At 34.0% G+C, this 18,026-nt stretch overlaps 1 protein-coding gene across 1 annotated transcript; it reads right to left on the bottom strand.

Moving 5' to 3' along the window:
* Positions 1 to 7,872: 7,872 nt before the first annotated feature.
* LOC143241702 (proclotting enzyme-like) lies at positions 7,873 to 16,281 on the bottom strand. Its single transcript, XM_076484932.1, has 4 exons — positions 16,267 to 16,281; positions 15,862 to 16,150; positions 11,727 to 11,866; positions 7,873 to 8,407 (listed from the first exon to the last, which is right to left on the bottom strand). Exons 1-4 carry the CDS (start codon positions 16,279 to 16,281, stop codon positions 8,249 to 8,251), a joined length of 603 nt encoding a protein of 200 aa, XP_076341047.1. The 3' UTR covers positions 7,873 to 8,248.
* Between the last annotated feature and the right edge of the window lie 1,745 nt (positions 16,282 to 18,026).

Raw genomic sequence — 18,026 nt, 5'->3', positions numbered from 1 at the left:
ACCAGTAAACAAATACATGTGTATTTACTGCTCAGTAAATTGGTCTTGTTTGTGTCCATTATACCAGTAAATAATATAACTGTATATAGTGTTCAGTAAATTGGTCTTGTTTGTGTCCACTATACCAGTAAACAAATACAACTGTATATAGTGTTCAGTAAATTGATCTTGTTTGTGTCCACTATACCAGTAAACAAATACAACTGTATATATTGTTCAGTAAATTGTTCTTGTTTGTGTCCACTATACCAGTAAACAGATACAACTGTATATATTGTTCAGTAAATTGTTTTTGTTTGTGACCACTATACCAGTAAACAGATACAACTGTATATAGTGTTCAGTAAATTGTTGTTGTTTGTGTCCACTATACCAGTAAAGATATACAACTGTATATATTGTTCAGTAAATTGGTCTTGTTTGTGTCTACTATATCAGTAAACAGATACAACTGTATATAGTGTTCAGTAAATTGTTGTTACTTGAGTCCACTATACCAGTAAACAAATACATGTGTATATATTGTTCAGTAAATTGTTCTTGTTTGTGTTCACTATACCAGTAAACAGATACAACTGTATATATTGTTCAGTAAATTGTTCTTGTTTGTGTCCACTATACCAGTAAACAGATACAACTGTTCATACTGTTCAGTATATTGGTCTTGTTTGTGTCCACTATACCAGTAAACAGGTACAACAGTATATATTGTTCAGTAAATTGTTGTTGTTTGTGTCCACTATACCAGTAAACAGATACAACTGTATATATTGTTCAGTAAATTGTTCTTGTTTGTGTTCACTATACCAGTAAACAAATACAACTGTATATAGTGTTCAATAAATTGTTGTTGTTTGTGTTCACTATACCAGTAAACAGATACAACTGTATATATTGTTCAGTAAATTGCTCATGTTTGTGTGCACTGTACCAGTAAACAGATACAACTGTATATAGTGTTCAGTAAATTGTTCTTGTTTGTGTCCACTATACCAGTAAACAAATACAACTGTGTATACTGTTTAGTAAATTGGTCTTGTTTGTGTCCACTATACCAGTAAACAGATACATCTGTATATAGCGTTCAGTAAATTGGTCTTGTTTGTGTCCACTATACCAGTAAACAAATACAACTGTATATATTGTTCAGTAAATTGTTCTTGTTTGTGTCCACTATACCAGTAAACAGATACAACTGTATATAGTGTTCAGTAAATTGTTGTTGTTTGTGTCCACTATACCAGTAAAGATATACAACTGTATATATTGTTCAGTAAATTGTCTTGTTTGTGTCTACTATATCAGTAAACAGATACAACTGTATATAGTGTTCAGTAAATTGTTGTTATTTGAGTCCACTATACCAGTAAACAAATACATGTGTATATATTGTTCAGTAAATTGTTCTTGTTTGTGTTCATTATACCAGTAAACAGATACAACTGTATATATTGTTCAGTAAATTGTTCTTGTTTGTGTCCACTATACCAGTAAACAGATACAAATGTTTATACTGTTCAGTATATTGGTCTTGTTTGTGTCCACTATACCAGTAAACAGATACAACTGTATATATTGTTCAGTAAATTGTTGTTGTTTGTGTTCACTATACCAGTAAACAAATACAACTGTATATAGTGTTCAATAAATTGTTGTTGTTTGTGTTCACTATACCAGTAAACAAATACAACTGTATATAGTGTTCAGTAAATTGTTGTTGTTTGTGTCCACTATACCAGTAAACAAATACATGTGTATTTACTGTTCAGTAAATTGGTCTTGTTTGTGTCCATTATACCAGTAAACAAATACAACTGTATATAGTGTTCAGTAAATTGGTCTTGTTTGTGTCCACTATACCAGTAAACAGATACAACTGTATATAGTGTTCAGTAAATTGATCTTGTTTGTGTCCACTATACCAGTAAACAAATACATGTGTATATATTGTTCAGTAAATTGTTCTTGTTTGTGTTCACTATACCAGTAAACAGATACAACTGTATATATTGTTCAATAAATTGTTCTTGTTTGTGTCCACTATAGCAGTGAACAGACACAAATGTTTATACTGTTCAGTATATTGGTCTTGTTTGTGTCCACTATACCAGTAAACAGGTACAACAGTATATATTGTTCAGTAAATTGTTGTTGTTTGTGTTCACTATACCAGTAAACAAATACAACTGTATATAGTGTTCAATAAATTGTTGTTGTTTGTGTTCACTATACCAGTAAACAAATACAACTGTATATAGTGTTCAGTAAATTGTTGTTGTTTGTGTCCACTATACCAGTAAACAAATACATGTGTATTTACTGTTCAGTAAATTGGTCTTGTTTGTGTCCATTATACCAGTAAACAAATACAACTGTATATAGTGTTCAGTAAATTGGTCTTGTTTGTGTCCACTATACCAGTAAACAAATACAACTGTATATAGTGTTCAGTAAATTGATCTTGTTTGTGTCCACTATACCAGTAAACAAATACAACTGTATATATTGTTCAGTAAATTGTTCTTGTTTGTGTCCACTATACCAGTAAACAGATACAACTGTATATATTGTTCAGTAAATTGTTCTTGTTTGTGACCACTATACCAGTAAACAAATACAACTGTGTATACTGTTTAGTAAATTGGTCTTGTTTGTGTCCACTATACCAGTAAACAGATACATCTGTATATAGCATTCAGTAAATTGGTCTTGTTTGTGTCCACTATACCAGTAAACAGATACAACTGTATATATTGTTCAGTAAATTGCTCATGTTTGTGTTCACTATACCAGTAAACAAATACAACTGTATATAGTGTTCAGTAAATTGTGTTTGTTTGTGTCCACTATACCAGTAAACAAATACATGTGTATTTACTGTTCAGTAAATTGGTCTTGTTTGTGTCTACTATACCAGTAAAAAAATACAACTGTATATAGTGTTCAGTAAATTGGTCTTGTTTGTGTCCACTATACCAGTAAACAAATACAACTGTATATATTGTTCAGTAAATTGTTCTTGTTTGTGTCCACTATACCATTAAACAAATACAACTGTGTATACTGTTTAGTAAATTGGTGTTGTTTGTGTCCACTATACCAGTAAACAGATACAACTGTATATAGTGTTCAGTAAATTGGTCTTGTTTGTGTCCACTATACCAGTAAACAGATACAACTGTATATATTGTTCAGTAAATTGTTCTTGTTTGTGTCCACTATACCAGTAAACAGATGCAACTGTATATATTGTTCAGTAAATTGTTCTTGTTTGTGACCACTATACCAGTAAACAAATACAACTGTGTATACTGTTTAGTAAATTGGACTTGTTTGTATCCACTATACCAGTAAACAGATACAACTGTATATAGTGTTCAGTAAATTGGTCTTGTTTGTGTCCACTATACCAGTAAACAGATACAACTGTATATATTGTTCAGTAACTTGTTCTTGTTTGTGTCCACTATACCAGTAAACAGATACAACTGTATATATTGTTCAGTAAATTGCTCTTGTTTGTGTCCACTATACCAGTAAACAGATACAACTGTATATAGTGTTCAGTAAATTGGTCTTGTTTGTGTCCAATATACCAGTAAACAGATACAACTGTGTATATTGTACAGTACATTGTTCTTGTTTGTGTCCACTATATCAGTGAAGACGTAATTTTACTGTATATATTGTTCAATAAGTTGTTTGTGTCCAGTATAATATAATTAAAGTTTTGCGGTAGTTGGATGTACTCTAGTAGTAGCGTACAATAATTACAGTTTTGTGGTATTTATTGCTACTAACTTAAGTTTTTTATTATTTCACCTTTGTCTTTATTAACTTATACCACCATAATAGTATTATTTGTAAAGAATACAATGACAGTGAATGTAGTTAAGTTACTTATACAGTTAATGTTTTGTAATCGTCAAGAAATAATTATACTTACTCAGGAGTCAGGGATGTTTTGCAGTCACATTCCGCCTGCCGAAGTAGGCTATGTGACTGACTATCCGTGAAGTATGTCTCGGGCCGAACGAGTTAGTCCAACTGTCTGTTCATGACGAGGTCTAGACCGTAACCTATTTCTTCAACAGCCTCTATTGTTAGTACAGGGTCAAGATCAAACGTGCTTGTGTATTACTTATGTTTAAATTGTCAGCTTTAAACAGTCATTAGAAATTACCTGAATCATTCCGCTTGCTGTGATAATAAGAGTTACACTTTCTTATGTGATTACAACTATAACTTTAATGTGATACGATCCGTCAGAGTCAGTCTGTATTATATTAAATTTAATATGTATTAGTTAATGTTGATTGTCTGTCGTACAGGGTGATGACTCATCTAATTTAACGTGGTTTTGTAATTTTAGGTTCAAAATTCAGGTTAATCAACATTTATTGAATTAAATAGCTGCATGTCTTTAAAAACGTCGCTCAACATTAAAAATATTTTAAGTTTTTAATGGCCCTACTAATTCGAATGAATATGAACTACACTACCTGTTTAGGCCCTACTAATTCGAATGAATATGAACTACACTACCTGTTTAAAAGTACTTCATGATACCATTCTAAGTTTCAAGTTTTTTTTTTATCATTCTCCTACGGTTTATTACACCTTTGTTCCATCCTACAACCCATGCAGGCCACTATTTCAACTGGAAACAGGTTTTACCGAGGTCCGCAATTCTCTAAAGACCTGGTTGTTTTGTTGATGTAACCGACTGTAGAACCATGGCGCCAGTTAGCAGTACATTGCCACCAGGGGTAACTCATGGCTGTAAAGTTTCATAACAACTTTTCCCAAGTGTGATGGATATTATTACAGTGAGAATACTAATATATTTGAAACCAAAACAGAATATTCAAACTTTTCCAGTAAATTGGAAATACTCATGTCCAATTGAGCAACTTTACTGGTTTACAAAGTTAACATCTGGGGTTTGATTCAATAAACGCAAACAATCTACTGCGTAGCTTTGTCGTAACAAAAACGAAACAAATAACAAGAAGTCACAACTACTCTATTTTTGACAATAATAGAGTCTTCAACCACACCCACAGCGACAGCTTCTTATGTAATAGGCTCTTTAACCACACCCACAGTGACACCTTCATATGTAATAGGATCTTCAACCACACCCACAATGACACCTTCATATGTAATAGGATCTTCAACCACACCCACAGTGACACCTTCATATGTAATAGGATCTTCAACCACACCCACAGTGACACCTTCATATGTAATAGGATCTTCAACCACACCCACAGCGACACCTTCATATGTAATAGGTCTTCAACCACACCCACAGCGACACCTTCATATGTAATAGGTCTTCAACCACACCCATAGCGACATCTTCATATGTAATAGGATCTTTAACACCACCCACAGCTACACCTTCATATGTAATAGGACTTCAACCACACCCACAGTGACACCTTCATATGTAATAGGACTTCAACCACACCCACAATGACACCTTCATATGTAATAGGTCTTCAACCACACCCACAGCGACACCTTCATATGTAATAGGATCTTCAACCACACCCACAGCGACACCTTCATATGTAATAGGTCTTCAACCACACCCATAGCGACATCTTCATATGTAATAGGATCTTCAACCACACCCACAGCGACACCTTCATATGTAATAGGTCTTCAACCACACCCATAGCGACATCTTCATATGTAATAGGCTCTTCAACCACACCCACAGTGACACCTTTATATGTAATAGGATCTTCAACCACACCCACAGTGACACGTTCATATGTAATAGGACTTCAACCACCCCCACAGTGACACCTTCATATGTAATAGGATCTTTAACACCACCCACAGCTACACTTTCATATGTAATAGGACTTCAACCACACCCACAGTGACACCTTCATATGTAATAGGCTCTTCAACCACACCCACAGTGACATTATATATTTAATTAAAAACGAGCTTTAACTAATGACCTGAAGTTTGTTCAATTCAATGTTAGAAACAAGACATCGTGATACTATACATAATGCACAACGAGTTTATTAATGACCTGAAGTTTGTTCAATTCAATGTTAGAAACAAGACATCGTGATACTATACATAATGCACAACGAGTTTATTAATGACCTGAAGTTTGTTCAATTCAATGTTAGAAACAAGACATCGTGATACTATACATAATGCACAACGAGTTTATTAATGAGCTGAAGTTTGTTTAATTCAATGTTAGAAACAAGACATCGTGATATTATACATAATGCACAACGAGTTTATTAATGACCTGAAGTTTGTTCAATTCAATGTTAGAAACAAGACATCGTGATACTATACATAATGCACAACGAGTTTATTAATGAGCTGAAGTTTGTTTAATTCAATGTTAGAAACAGGACATCGTGATACTATACATAATGCACAACGAGTTTATTAATGAGCTGAAGTTTGTTTAATTCAATGTTAGAAATAAGACATCGTGATACTATACATATTGCACAACGAGTTTATTAATGAGCTGAAGTTTGTTTAATTCAATGTTAGAAAGAAGACATCGTGATACTATACATAATGCACAACGAGTTTATTAATGAGCTGAAGTTTGTTTAATTCAATGTTAGAAACAAGACATCGTGATATTATACATAATGCACAACGAGTTTATTAATGACCTGAAGTTTGTTCAATTCAATGTTAGAAACAAGACATCGTGATACTATACATAATGCACAACGAGTTTATTAATGAGCTGAAGTTTGTTTAATTCAATGTTAGAAACAGGACATCGTGATACTATACATAATGCACAACGAGTTTATTAATGAGCTGAAGTTTGTTTAATTCAATGTTAGAAATAAGACATCGTGATACTATACATATTGCACAACGAGTTTATTAATGAGCTGAAGTTTGTTTAATTCAATGTTAGAAAGAAGACATCGTGATACTATACATAATGCACAACGAGTTTATTAATGAGCTGAAGTTTGTTTAATTCAATGTTAGAAAGAAGACATCGTGATACTATACATAATGCACAACGAGTTTATTAATGAGCTGAAGTTTGTTTAATTCAATGTTAGAAACAAGACATCGTGATACTATACATAATGCACAACGAGTTTATTAATGAGCTGAAGTTTGTTTAATTCAATGTTAGAAAGAAGACATCGTGATACTATACATAATGCACAACGAGTTTATTAATGAGCTGAAGTTTGTTTAATTCAATGTTAGAAACAGGACATCGTGATACTATACATAATGCACAACGAGTTTATTAATGAGCTGAAGTTTGTTTAATTCAATGTTAGAAACAAGACATCGTGATACTATACATAATGCACAACGAGCTTTAACTAATGACCTGAAGTTTGTTCAATTCAATGTTAGAAACAAGACATCGTGATACTATACATAATGCACAACGAGTTTATTAATGAGCTGAAGTTTGTTTAATTCAATGTTAGAAAGAAGACATCGTGATACTATACATAATGCACAACGAGTTTATTAATGACCTGAAGTTTGTTTAATTCAGTGTTAGAAAGAAGACATCGTGATACTATACATAATGCACAACGAGTTTATTAATGACCTGAAGTTTGTTTAATTCAATGTTAGAAAGAAGACATCGTGATACTATACATAATGCACAACGAGTTTATTAATGACCTGATGTTTGTTTAATTCAATGTTAGAAAGAAGACATCGTGATACTATACATAATGCACAACGAGTTTATTAATGACCTGTAGTTTGTTCAATTCAATATTAGAAAGAAGACATCGTGATACTATACATAATGCACAACGAGTTTATTAATGACCTGAAGATTGTTCATTCAGTAGTACAAACCAGACATTGTGATATATTTAATAAAAAACGAGCTTTAACTAATAACCTGAAGTTTGTTCGGTTCAATAGTAGAAACAATATAATGCGACATTATATATATAATAGAAAACGAACTTTATTTAATGACCTGTAGTTTGTTCAGTTTGTTCACTTCAATAGTAGAAACAAGATAATGCGACATTATATATATAATCGAAAACGAGCTTTAACTAATGACCTGTAGTTTGTTCAGTTCAATAGTCGATACAAGATATTGTGATACTATAGCTTTAATAGAAAGCGACCTCTAATGGATGAACTAAAGTTTGTTCAGTTTCTAAAATTCAATATTTTCATTATATCCTTTTCTTTATGCCTCATCAGCCTCTTCGTCTCTGTAAATATAATACTATACAGCGTTAGCACGAATCCAGTTCAAGTATTCTGTAACTCGTGTATAAACGCCAGGAGAATTTTGTCCAGCACAGCGAATACCCCATGATACGACACCAATAACCATCCAGCGTTTGTAGTAATTTTCTACCATTAACGGACCACCTGAGTCACCCTGCAACATAAAATGAAATAATGAAAATATAAACTCGTTTTGTTCATAATTAAGTCAATATATTGTTTATTTCAACTCTCATTTCTTTAAAGTTTTTAATATACTCCATCTAATGTTTTAAACTTATTCAAAATATAGTTATGTTATGATTTCTTCTTTGTCATTGATTTAGATTATATATAGAAAATAAAATTACAAGAATGTTATGAACCTAGAAGTATATAAACTGTGGCATTATAGCAATGTGTTTTTATTAATGACTATTCCGCATGTCTATGACTGTAGCACAGAGAAATTGGAACAAAACCTTCTGTCAGAGTCTCGTGTCTAAGTTTTGAGAATAATCCATAGTATTTTGTTTTTGTAGCTTTGTGTAGTATAACATGGAACATTTTATTGCTGTAGTTTCTCAACTAACCGTTTAATTAGTTTAATGTAATCTATCTTATTCTTGTAGATTTGAGGATAATGTTTTCCAATTTACCCGAGAATATATTATTGTTGTAGTTTCTTATCTGTCAGTTTCATCTTGAGCAATTGTTTCAAAGTTTGTTTGAAACTTAAATATATATATCACTTTTTAGAACTATATTTATTTTTATATATTAGTTTTTGGAACTACACTTATATGTGCATATATTAGTTTTTGGAACTACACTTCTATATGTATATATATCACTTTTTGTGACTATACTTGTATATGTATATAACAGTTTTTTTAAAACTACACATATATATAAGCGTTTGGAACTACACCTATATATATATATATCTGTTTATGGAACTACACCTATATATATATATCTGTTTATGGAACTACACCTATATATATATATATATCTGTTTATGGAACTACACCTATATATATATGTATCTGTTTATGGAACTACACCTATATATATATATATATGTGTGTTTATGGAACTACATATATATATATGTGTGTTTATGGAACTACATATATATATCTATATCTAAGACTTTTTGGAACTACACTTTTATATACACTGCTGGCCAAAATCTTAAGGCCAATGAACATAAAGACAAAATATGCATTTTGCATTGTTAGACTCAACCACTTATTTGAGTAGAGCTTCGAAAGATGAATATAAGAAAAGGGAAAAAAAATCTGTTTTTAGCATTTAATAGGGAAAATGTGAACACTGTGAAATTAGCCTAAATACTAGCTGGTCAAAAGTTTAAGACCATACCAAAAAGAAGTTCTAAACAGGTAGGACATGCCCAACAAGAGGTCTCAGTAGTGAGTTGCACGGCCATCATTGCGAATAACTTCAAACATTCGCTTTGGCATGGTCGATATAAGCGTTTGCAGAAGGCTGGCTGGAATGTTATTCCAAGTGGTGAAGATGACTGGCTGACTACATTGGCATGTTGAAGAGAGCATCCTTATCGACTGAAGGCTCTCGCCTGTGTGGAAATGACTGGATCTTTCAGCAGGACAAGGCTGTAATCCACAATGCCCGCAGGACAAAGGACTTTTTCATGGCGAATAGCGTTATTCTTTTGGGCCATCCAACGTGTTCGCCCGAACTGAACTCCATTGAAAATGTTTGGGGGTGGATGGCAAGGGAAGTCTATAGAAATGGACGTCAGTTCCAAACAATGCATGATCTTCGTGAAGTCATCTTCACCACTTGAATAACATTCCAGCCAGCCTTCTGCAAACGCTTATATTGACCATGCCAAAGCGAATGTTTGAAGTTATTCGCAATGACGCCCGTGCAACTCACTACTGAGACCTCTTGTTGGGCATTTCCTACCCTGTTTAGGACTTCTTTTTGGTATGGTATTAAACTTTTGACCAGCTAGTATTTAGGCTAATTTCATAGTGTTTACATTTTCCATATTAAATATAAAAAAGTTTTTTATTTTTATTTTCCCTTTTCTTATTTTCATCTTTCGAAGCTCTACTCAAATAAGTGGTTGAGTCTAACAGCGCAAAATGCATATTTTTTCTTTATGTTCATTGGCTTTAAGATTATGACCAGCAGTGTGTATATATATATATAAACAACGACACATATATGTATAACAGTTTTTGGAACAAGACTTATATATGTATGTTTCAGTTTTTGGATCTACATATGTATATATATGTAAGATTTTTTGGAACTACACTTATACATGTATTTATTAGTTTTTGAACTACACAAATGTATATATCAGGTTTGGAACTACACTTACATATGTATATATATCAATTTTTGGAACTACCCACATGTATATATCTGTTTTTGGAACTATACATATATATATATATATATATATACATGTACATAAAAGTTTTTGGAACTCCAGATATGTATATATATTTTCTTCAGTTTCATACGTGTTTCTACCGCTTTTGTTAAAACGACTGATTTTGTATAGGTCAACGTGTACACTGGATTATCTGACACTTTAAGTCCACAAATTTCGATAGATTAAAATCCAATGAAATGGATAGAATTTTGCTTTTATTTTTAAAATTTTCAAAATTAAATTCGTTTTCAATTTGTTTCCTATGCTCTTTGTTTGTCTGCAGTTAAGCACAAAGTTGTACAGTGGGCTATCTGTGCTCTTATCACCACAGTTATCGAAACCCAATTTTAATGTTGTAAATTTGGAAACACCGTTTTGCCACTAGAGGGCGGTTCTTTTCCCTATGAGGTGCCCCTGAAATTGTTGCGCTCTAAGCTCAAGTCTTGAGATCTTACTGCGCCCCAGTTTCACACAGATTATTTCGTTAAAGTTTATATCATATCGCTTGGAATGTGTTCGTAGTTTCTCACGAGTCAGTTACTGTTTTTCTTACACTTATACCGAGGCATAGCCATGTGATTAACACCCTCGACTCGTAATCTGAGAGTTGCGGATCGAATCCCCATCGCACCAAACATGCTCGCCCTTTCAGCCGTGTGGGTGTTATAATGTGACGGTCAATCCCACTATTCGTTGGTGAAAGAGTAGCCCAAGAGTTGGCGGTGGGTGCTGATGACTATCTTCCTTCTCTCTAGTCTTACACTGATAAATTAGGGACAGCTACCGGAGGTATTCTCGTTTAGCTTTGCGTAAAATTAAAAGAAACAACAAAAAATACTTTTTCCGAAAGTCTGTACAAAAAATTGTAATGAATATGTCTCAATAAACTAATGGTGCTCGAAGTTACAAAAGTAACATTACTGCTTTCGTTGTTTACTTGTGTTTCATTCTGTTTGTTTAAGAGGTGCCACGTGCCTTCAGTACAAGCGCGGTAATTAAAATCAGGTCGCCATAATGTTGTTGTTGTTGTTTTTTAAAGGAAACTTAAATATCTTACCTGGCAGGAGTCTTTCCCGCCAGAACGCACACCAGCACACAAGAAGTGACGGTCGATTTTCCTGGAGAAGACACTTTGACATTGGCTTTCACTCCACACTGGAATAGTTACTTCCCTAAGTACATTGCTAGAAGCTCCACCTTGTGCGAGAAAAATAATAAATACAACTTTCGTTTTAGTCTTGCACAAATCCAGCAATGTTTATTGTAACTAAGCAACGTGTTTGTATTAAAAGAACCAATTCTTGTGTTCATAGGTTTAACGAAACACCTCACTTGGTAGTTAAACTGTTCTCATTGAAGTAAAAATCACAAAATCTAAATCATAGTTGTTTGTTTTATTTCTTTCTTTTCAGAGCCGAGAACCCATACAAGAAGAAGAGAACCAAAGTTATCAGAGAACCCATACCAGAAGTGAACCAAAGATACCAGAGAACGCGTACAAGAAGAAGTGAACCGAAGTTGTTAAACAAACCATTCCAAAAGAAGAGAAGCACAGTTACCAGAGAACCCATACCAGAAGTGAAACAAAGTTACCAGAGAACCCATACCAGAAGTGAAACACAGTTACCAGAGAACCCATACCAGAAGTGAAACACAGTTACCAGAGAACCCATACCAGAAGTGAAACAAAGTTACCAGAGAAACCATACCAGAAGTGAAACACAGTTACCAGAGAACCCATACCAGAAGTGAAACAAAGTTACCAGAGAAACCATACCAGAAGTGAAACAAAGTTACCAGAGAAACCATGCCAGAAGTGAAACAAAGTTACCAGAGAAACCATACCAGAAGTGAAACAAAGTTACCAGAGAACCCATACTAGAAGTGAAACAAAGTTACCAGAGAACCCATACCAGAAGTGAAACAAAGTTACCAGAGAAACCATACCAGAAGTGAAACAAAGTTACCAGAGAAACCATACCAGAAGTGAAACAAAGTTACCAGAGAAACCATGCCAGAAGTGAAACAAAGTTACCAGAGAAACCATACCAGAAGTGAAACAAAGTTACCAGAGAACCCATACCAGAAGTGAAACAAAGTTACCAGAGAAACCATGCCAGAAGTGAAACAAAGTTACCAGAGAAACCATACCAGAAGTGAAACAAAGTTACCAGAGAACCCATACCAGAAGTGAAACAAAGTTACCAGAGAAACCATACCAGAAGTGAAACAAAGTTACCAGAGAAACCATACCAGAAGTGAAACAAAGTTACCAGAGAAACCATACCAGAAGTGAAACAAAGTTACCAGAGAACCCATACCAGAAGTGAAACAAAGTTACCAGAGAAACCATACCAGAAGAGAAGCACAGTTACCAGAGAAACCATACCAGAAGTGAAACAAAGTTACCAGAGAAACCATACCAGAAGTGAAACAAAGTTACCAGAGAAACCATACCAGAAGTGAAACAAAGTTACCAGAGAAACCATACCAGAAGTGAAACAAAGTTACCAGAGAAACCATGCCAGAAGTGAAACAAAGTTACCAGAGAAACCATACCAGAAGAGAAGCACAGTTACCAGAGAAACCATACCAGAAGAGAAGCACAGTTACCAGAGAAACCATACCAGAAGTGAAACAAAGTTACCAGAGAAACCATACCAGAAGTGAAACAAAGTTACCAGAGAAACCATACCAGAAGTGAAACAAAGTTACCAGAGAAACCATACCAGAAGTGAAACAAAGTTACCAGAGAAACCATGCCAGAAGTGAAACAAAGTTACCAGAGAAACCATACCAGAAGAGAAGCACAGTTACCAGAGAACCCATACCAGAAGAGAAGCACAGTTACCAGAGAAACCATACCAGAAGAGAAGCACAGTTACCAGAGAAACCATACCAGAAGTGAAACAAAGTTACCAGAGAACCCATACCAGAAGTGAAACAAAGTTACCAGAGAAACCATACCAGAAGAGAAGCACAGTTACCAGAGAACCCATACCAGAAGAGAAGCACAGTTACCAGAGAACCCATACCAGAAGAAGAGACCAAAAGTAACCAAACCGACTCACGTGGATCTATGGTTGATCAGACCACACGGTAACTCTCAGAGTTCTAACTCCGAACCTAGACAATAGCCATTAAAACAAATAAAAAAGGCTAGCCGATAATCTACTGGATTCTGATGAAGAAGAGACCAACGACTGCAAACACTTCCAGAGACATTTCCCTGATTTCTGAAAAAATGTCTGAATGGTGCCACCATTGGTGTCAATTCCAACCGTTACCTACCACCCGAAGAAAATGATTTATATCCCTAGTCTAATTTTCATTAATTAATTTGTTTGTTTGTAATTAAGCACAAAGCTACACAATGGGCTGTTTGTTCTCTGCCCACTACTGGTATGTATACCCGGTTTCTACAGTTGTAAGTTCGCAGACATGCCGCTGTGCCACTGAGGCGGCTGTCATTAGATTCGAATTAATTTGTAAATTATTAATTCTTGTATAACATGTTATTGTTGTTGTTGTTTTATTCCACTTTGTATACCGGTTTAGACACGGATTGGGAAGTTTATTTGGAGCATATACAGTGAATGTAGGTTTTCTCACAACCCCACACATACACATATCTAAATGTTAGGCATTCCGTCTACAGCTGCCCTGAAAACGTTTTATTTATTTTAGTGTAGAGCTGCCCTGAAAATGAGCCGTTTTATTTATTTTACTTCAAGCGTTTGTTTTTTGGGTCTTAGGTGCTGCAATCCTATAAATCATATTAGGCATAATTATGTTTTAAAGATTTTGTACAGTTTCTTAAAAATTAAAACCAGTAATTTACTTAGAACTGAAACAAGAACTGTGAAATAGACGAACCTCTTAGGGTTTCTTAACAGCATCTCTTTGGTGTCACCTAATTATTCTATAACTCCTGTAAACCAAGAACAAAAGTTGTCATTTGTTCTTTGAGTACTTTTGAGTTATATATTAAGCCCAAACTCCTACCAAGGAGAAGAGAGTTAAGCTATTAGAGAAAAGGATATTCTAAAAGGAATGGTTAACACAAACAGTGGTACAACCGTCTATTGTTGGTAAAGTGTTGAAGAAATGGAAAACGTGAACCAGAAGTTTAAGCCTAGCCACCACAAATTAATCCTAAACAGCTTTGTTTGCGTTGGTTTAAACGTGATTCATTGTATATAGTCAACTAACGTGTTCTTTGTGACATTACGACCTTCTAAACAATACAGTATTGTTCGTATTTTTTAACTACATGAAGAAAGATATTTTTTTTATAATTTCACTTGATCGTTCACAATACTGTGTCCAGCTACGGTTTTAGGCAAATATTGTCCAAAATTTGTTTGAAATTCAATTGATCTCCACTGACGATTTTAAGGAATACACGATAACCAAACCTAAAGATCCAGTTACTTAGAGCTACTTTTAAAAAGAAATGGCGACCTATTCCACAAGATGTGTACTAATACATGGTAGTATATGCTAGCAGTTGAATCCAGGTTGGAATTAATAAAATTGACTCTTAGCATTGAAATATAGCATTGTTTGTTTTTTTTAAGGGACGCCCTCTATATTCTCAATATACTGACGATTATGATGTCAATATTAGGTTAGTGTAGGTTGTTAGTTAATAACACTGTGTTAATATAGAGAAAACCTTAAAAACAAAAAGTCTACATATATCTGCTATGTTATTATAATGAGCAGCTAGGAATGTTTGACAACTATATTTCAGTAACCCATGTCGTTACTAGGTGTCGCTCATCATATTTTTAACTGACAACATCTATCTATTGACAGCTACGCCAGAGACCGTAATAAGGCTAGCATGCTAACCTACTAAATAACTTGTACAGGGTGTTCGGAAAGTCACTGTGCAGTTTTGTAATCATATTTTATTCAGTCTATTTCAAGCCAGCAACTGATAGCGGTGTTTAGAAACAAAATAAGAAGGATCCAGGTCTGTATTGATGTCAACGAGGGTCACTTTCAACATTGTTTATAATTGTCATTCATATTTAATACCTGTATTCTATAATGAAACATGTCTGTTAATAAATATATAAGTGCACAGTGACTTTCCGAACACCCTGTAGATAATAGAAAATAAACGTTTGTTGAGAAATAAGAAAATATTCGCTAAAACTCGTACGTAGGAAACTTATGCTTACCGTAAGATGTTGTTCCCCATCCGGCCACTGTAGCTAGTCTGTTGATGTAGCTCTGACCGGGCTCGGGCAGACAGATGGGTTGAATATAATCATTAAAAGTTATTGTTGTAGCAAGTTTTAGCAAGCTAATATCGTTGAAATTACTACGGCTGTCGTAATTCGGATGATCTTTGATCTCTGCGACAGCAAAGTCTCGTGCGTTGTTGTCGTCTTGACGGCTGAAGTCGTATTCTCCGAGACGAACTTTGATACTGCTAGCCGTAAACCTGTGATAGCCAAGGTTTAACTCCTACTTAATCAAAGTCAAAAGCATGTGAAATAAATGTAGTTGTGTCGGCATAGTTTCAGTACTATTTGATCAGACAAAGTTTAACACTGCTAACTAAAAACTTTTAAATAGATTACCTTTAAATTGGACATTATGAACTTTAGAATAAGTACTAGTTTCATTACTAAATAAACCGAAGAGCATTTTTGTCGGTTCTCTTCAAGTTTAAAGAAGTGAGTGAACGACAACCATTTTGGCTTTAAATCAAAAAGCACCCTAAGCTACTTTCAGAATAAACTGGTTTGTTTGTTTGTTTTGAAAATCGCGCAAAGATACTCGAAGGCTATCTGCGCTAGCCGTCTCTAATTTAGCAGTTTAAGATTATAGGGAAGACAGCTAGTCATCATCACCCACCGCCAACTCTTGGGCTACTGTTTTACCAACAAATAGCGGAATTAATCGTCACATTATAACGCTCCCACGGCTAAAAAGACGAGTATGTTTGGTACGACGGAGATTCGAACCCTCGACCCTCAGATTATTAAGTACCTGGCCATGCCGGGCCTTGGGTATCAATAACCTAAACAGAAATAATGAAAAAGTGACATCTGGTGTCCATTATTTATATTATAAAATCTAAATATACATTAAACAAGATTTTCGTCACCTGCTTTTACAACTTACAATGACTGTTACATCTGTCCTTTTCTTCATAGAGAAATAAGAGTAACTTGACAGATAGACGCGATGTCATGAAGTTACAATTCTCTACAAACGACGATGTGTTTTAAATATTTTATTGTGCTTAGCTTGAGATAATGGATGAACAGTAAAATTATGTGGACTTACAGTACAATACGTATTGTGACTAATTCCACAGAACTGTCAACGTAAGTTTTACATCAGAGCTGTGAAATTTAAAACTTCCTATGGTTACATCTTACATTGTGTTACAACTTACGATGAGTTACATCCCATACTGTATTACAACTTATAGTGTGTTAAAACTAATACTGTGTTACAACTTACATTGTGTTACAACTTACAATGAGTTACATCCCATACTGTATTACAACTTATAGTGTGTTAAAACTAATACTGTGTTACAACTTACATTGTGTTACAACTCACAATGTGTTACATCCCATACTGTATTACAACTTGTAGTGTGTTAAAACTAATACTGTGTTACAACTTACATTGTGTTACAACTCACAATGAGTTACATCCCATACTGTATTACAACTTATAGTGTGTTAAAACTAATACTGTGTTACAACTTACATTGTGTTACAACTTACAATGAGTTACATCCCATACTGTATTACAACTTATAGTGTGTTAAAACTAATACTGTGTTACAACTTACATTGTGTTACAACTTACAATGAGTTACATCCCATACTGTATTACAACTTATAGTGTGTTAAAACTAATACTGTGTTACAACTTACATTGTGTTACAACTTACAATGAGTTACATCCCATACTGTATTACAACTTATAGTGTGTTAAAACTAATACTGTGTTACAACTTACAATGAGTTACATCCCATACTGTATTACAACTTGTAGTGTGTTAAAACTAATACTGTGTTACAACTTACATTGTGTTACAACTTACAATGAGTTACATCCCATACTGTATTACTTACAACTTATAGTGTGTTAAAACTAATACTGTGTTACAACTTATATTGTGTTACAACTTACAATGAGTTACATCCCATACTGTATTACAACTTATAGTGTGTTAAAACTAATACTGTGTTACAACTTACATTGTGTTACAACTTACAATGAGTTACATCCCATACTGTATTACAACTTATAGTGTGTTAAAACTAATACTGTGTTACAACTTACAATGAGTTACATCCCATACTGTATTACAACT

The sequence above is a fragment of the Tachypleus tridentatus genome, unplaced genomic scaffold (assembly GCF_004210375.1).
Source record: "Tachypleus tridentatus isolate NWPU-2018 unplaced genomic scaffold, ASM421037v1 Hic_cluster_1, whole genome shotgun sequence".
In the NCBI taxonomy this organism is placed as follows: domain Eukaryota; kingdom Metazoa; phylum Arthropoda; class Merostomata; order Xiphosura; family Limulidae; genus Tachypleus; species Tachypleus tridentatus.
This window is presented reverse-complemented; position numbering and strand designations above follow the sequence as displayed.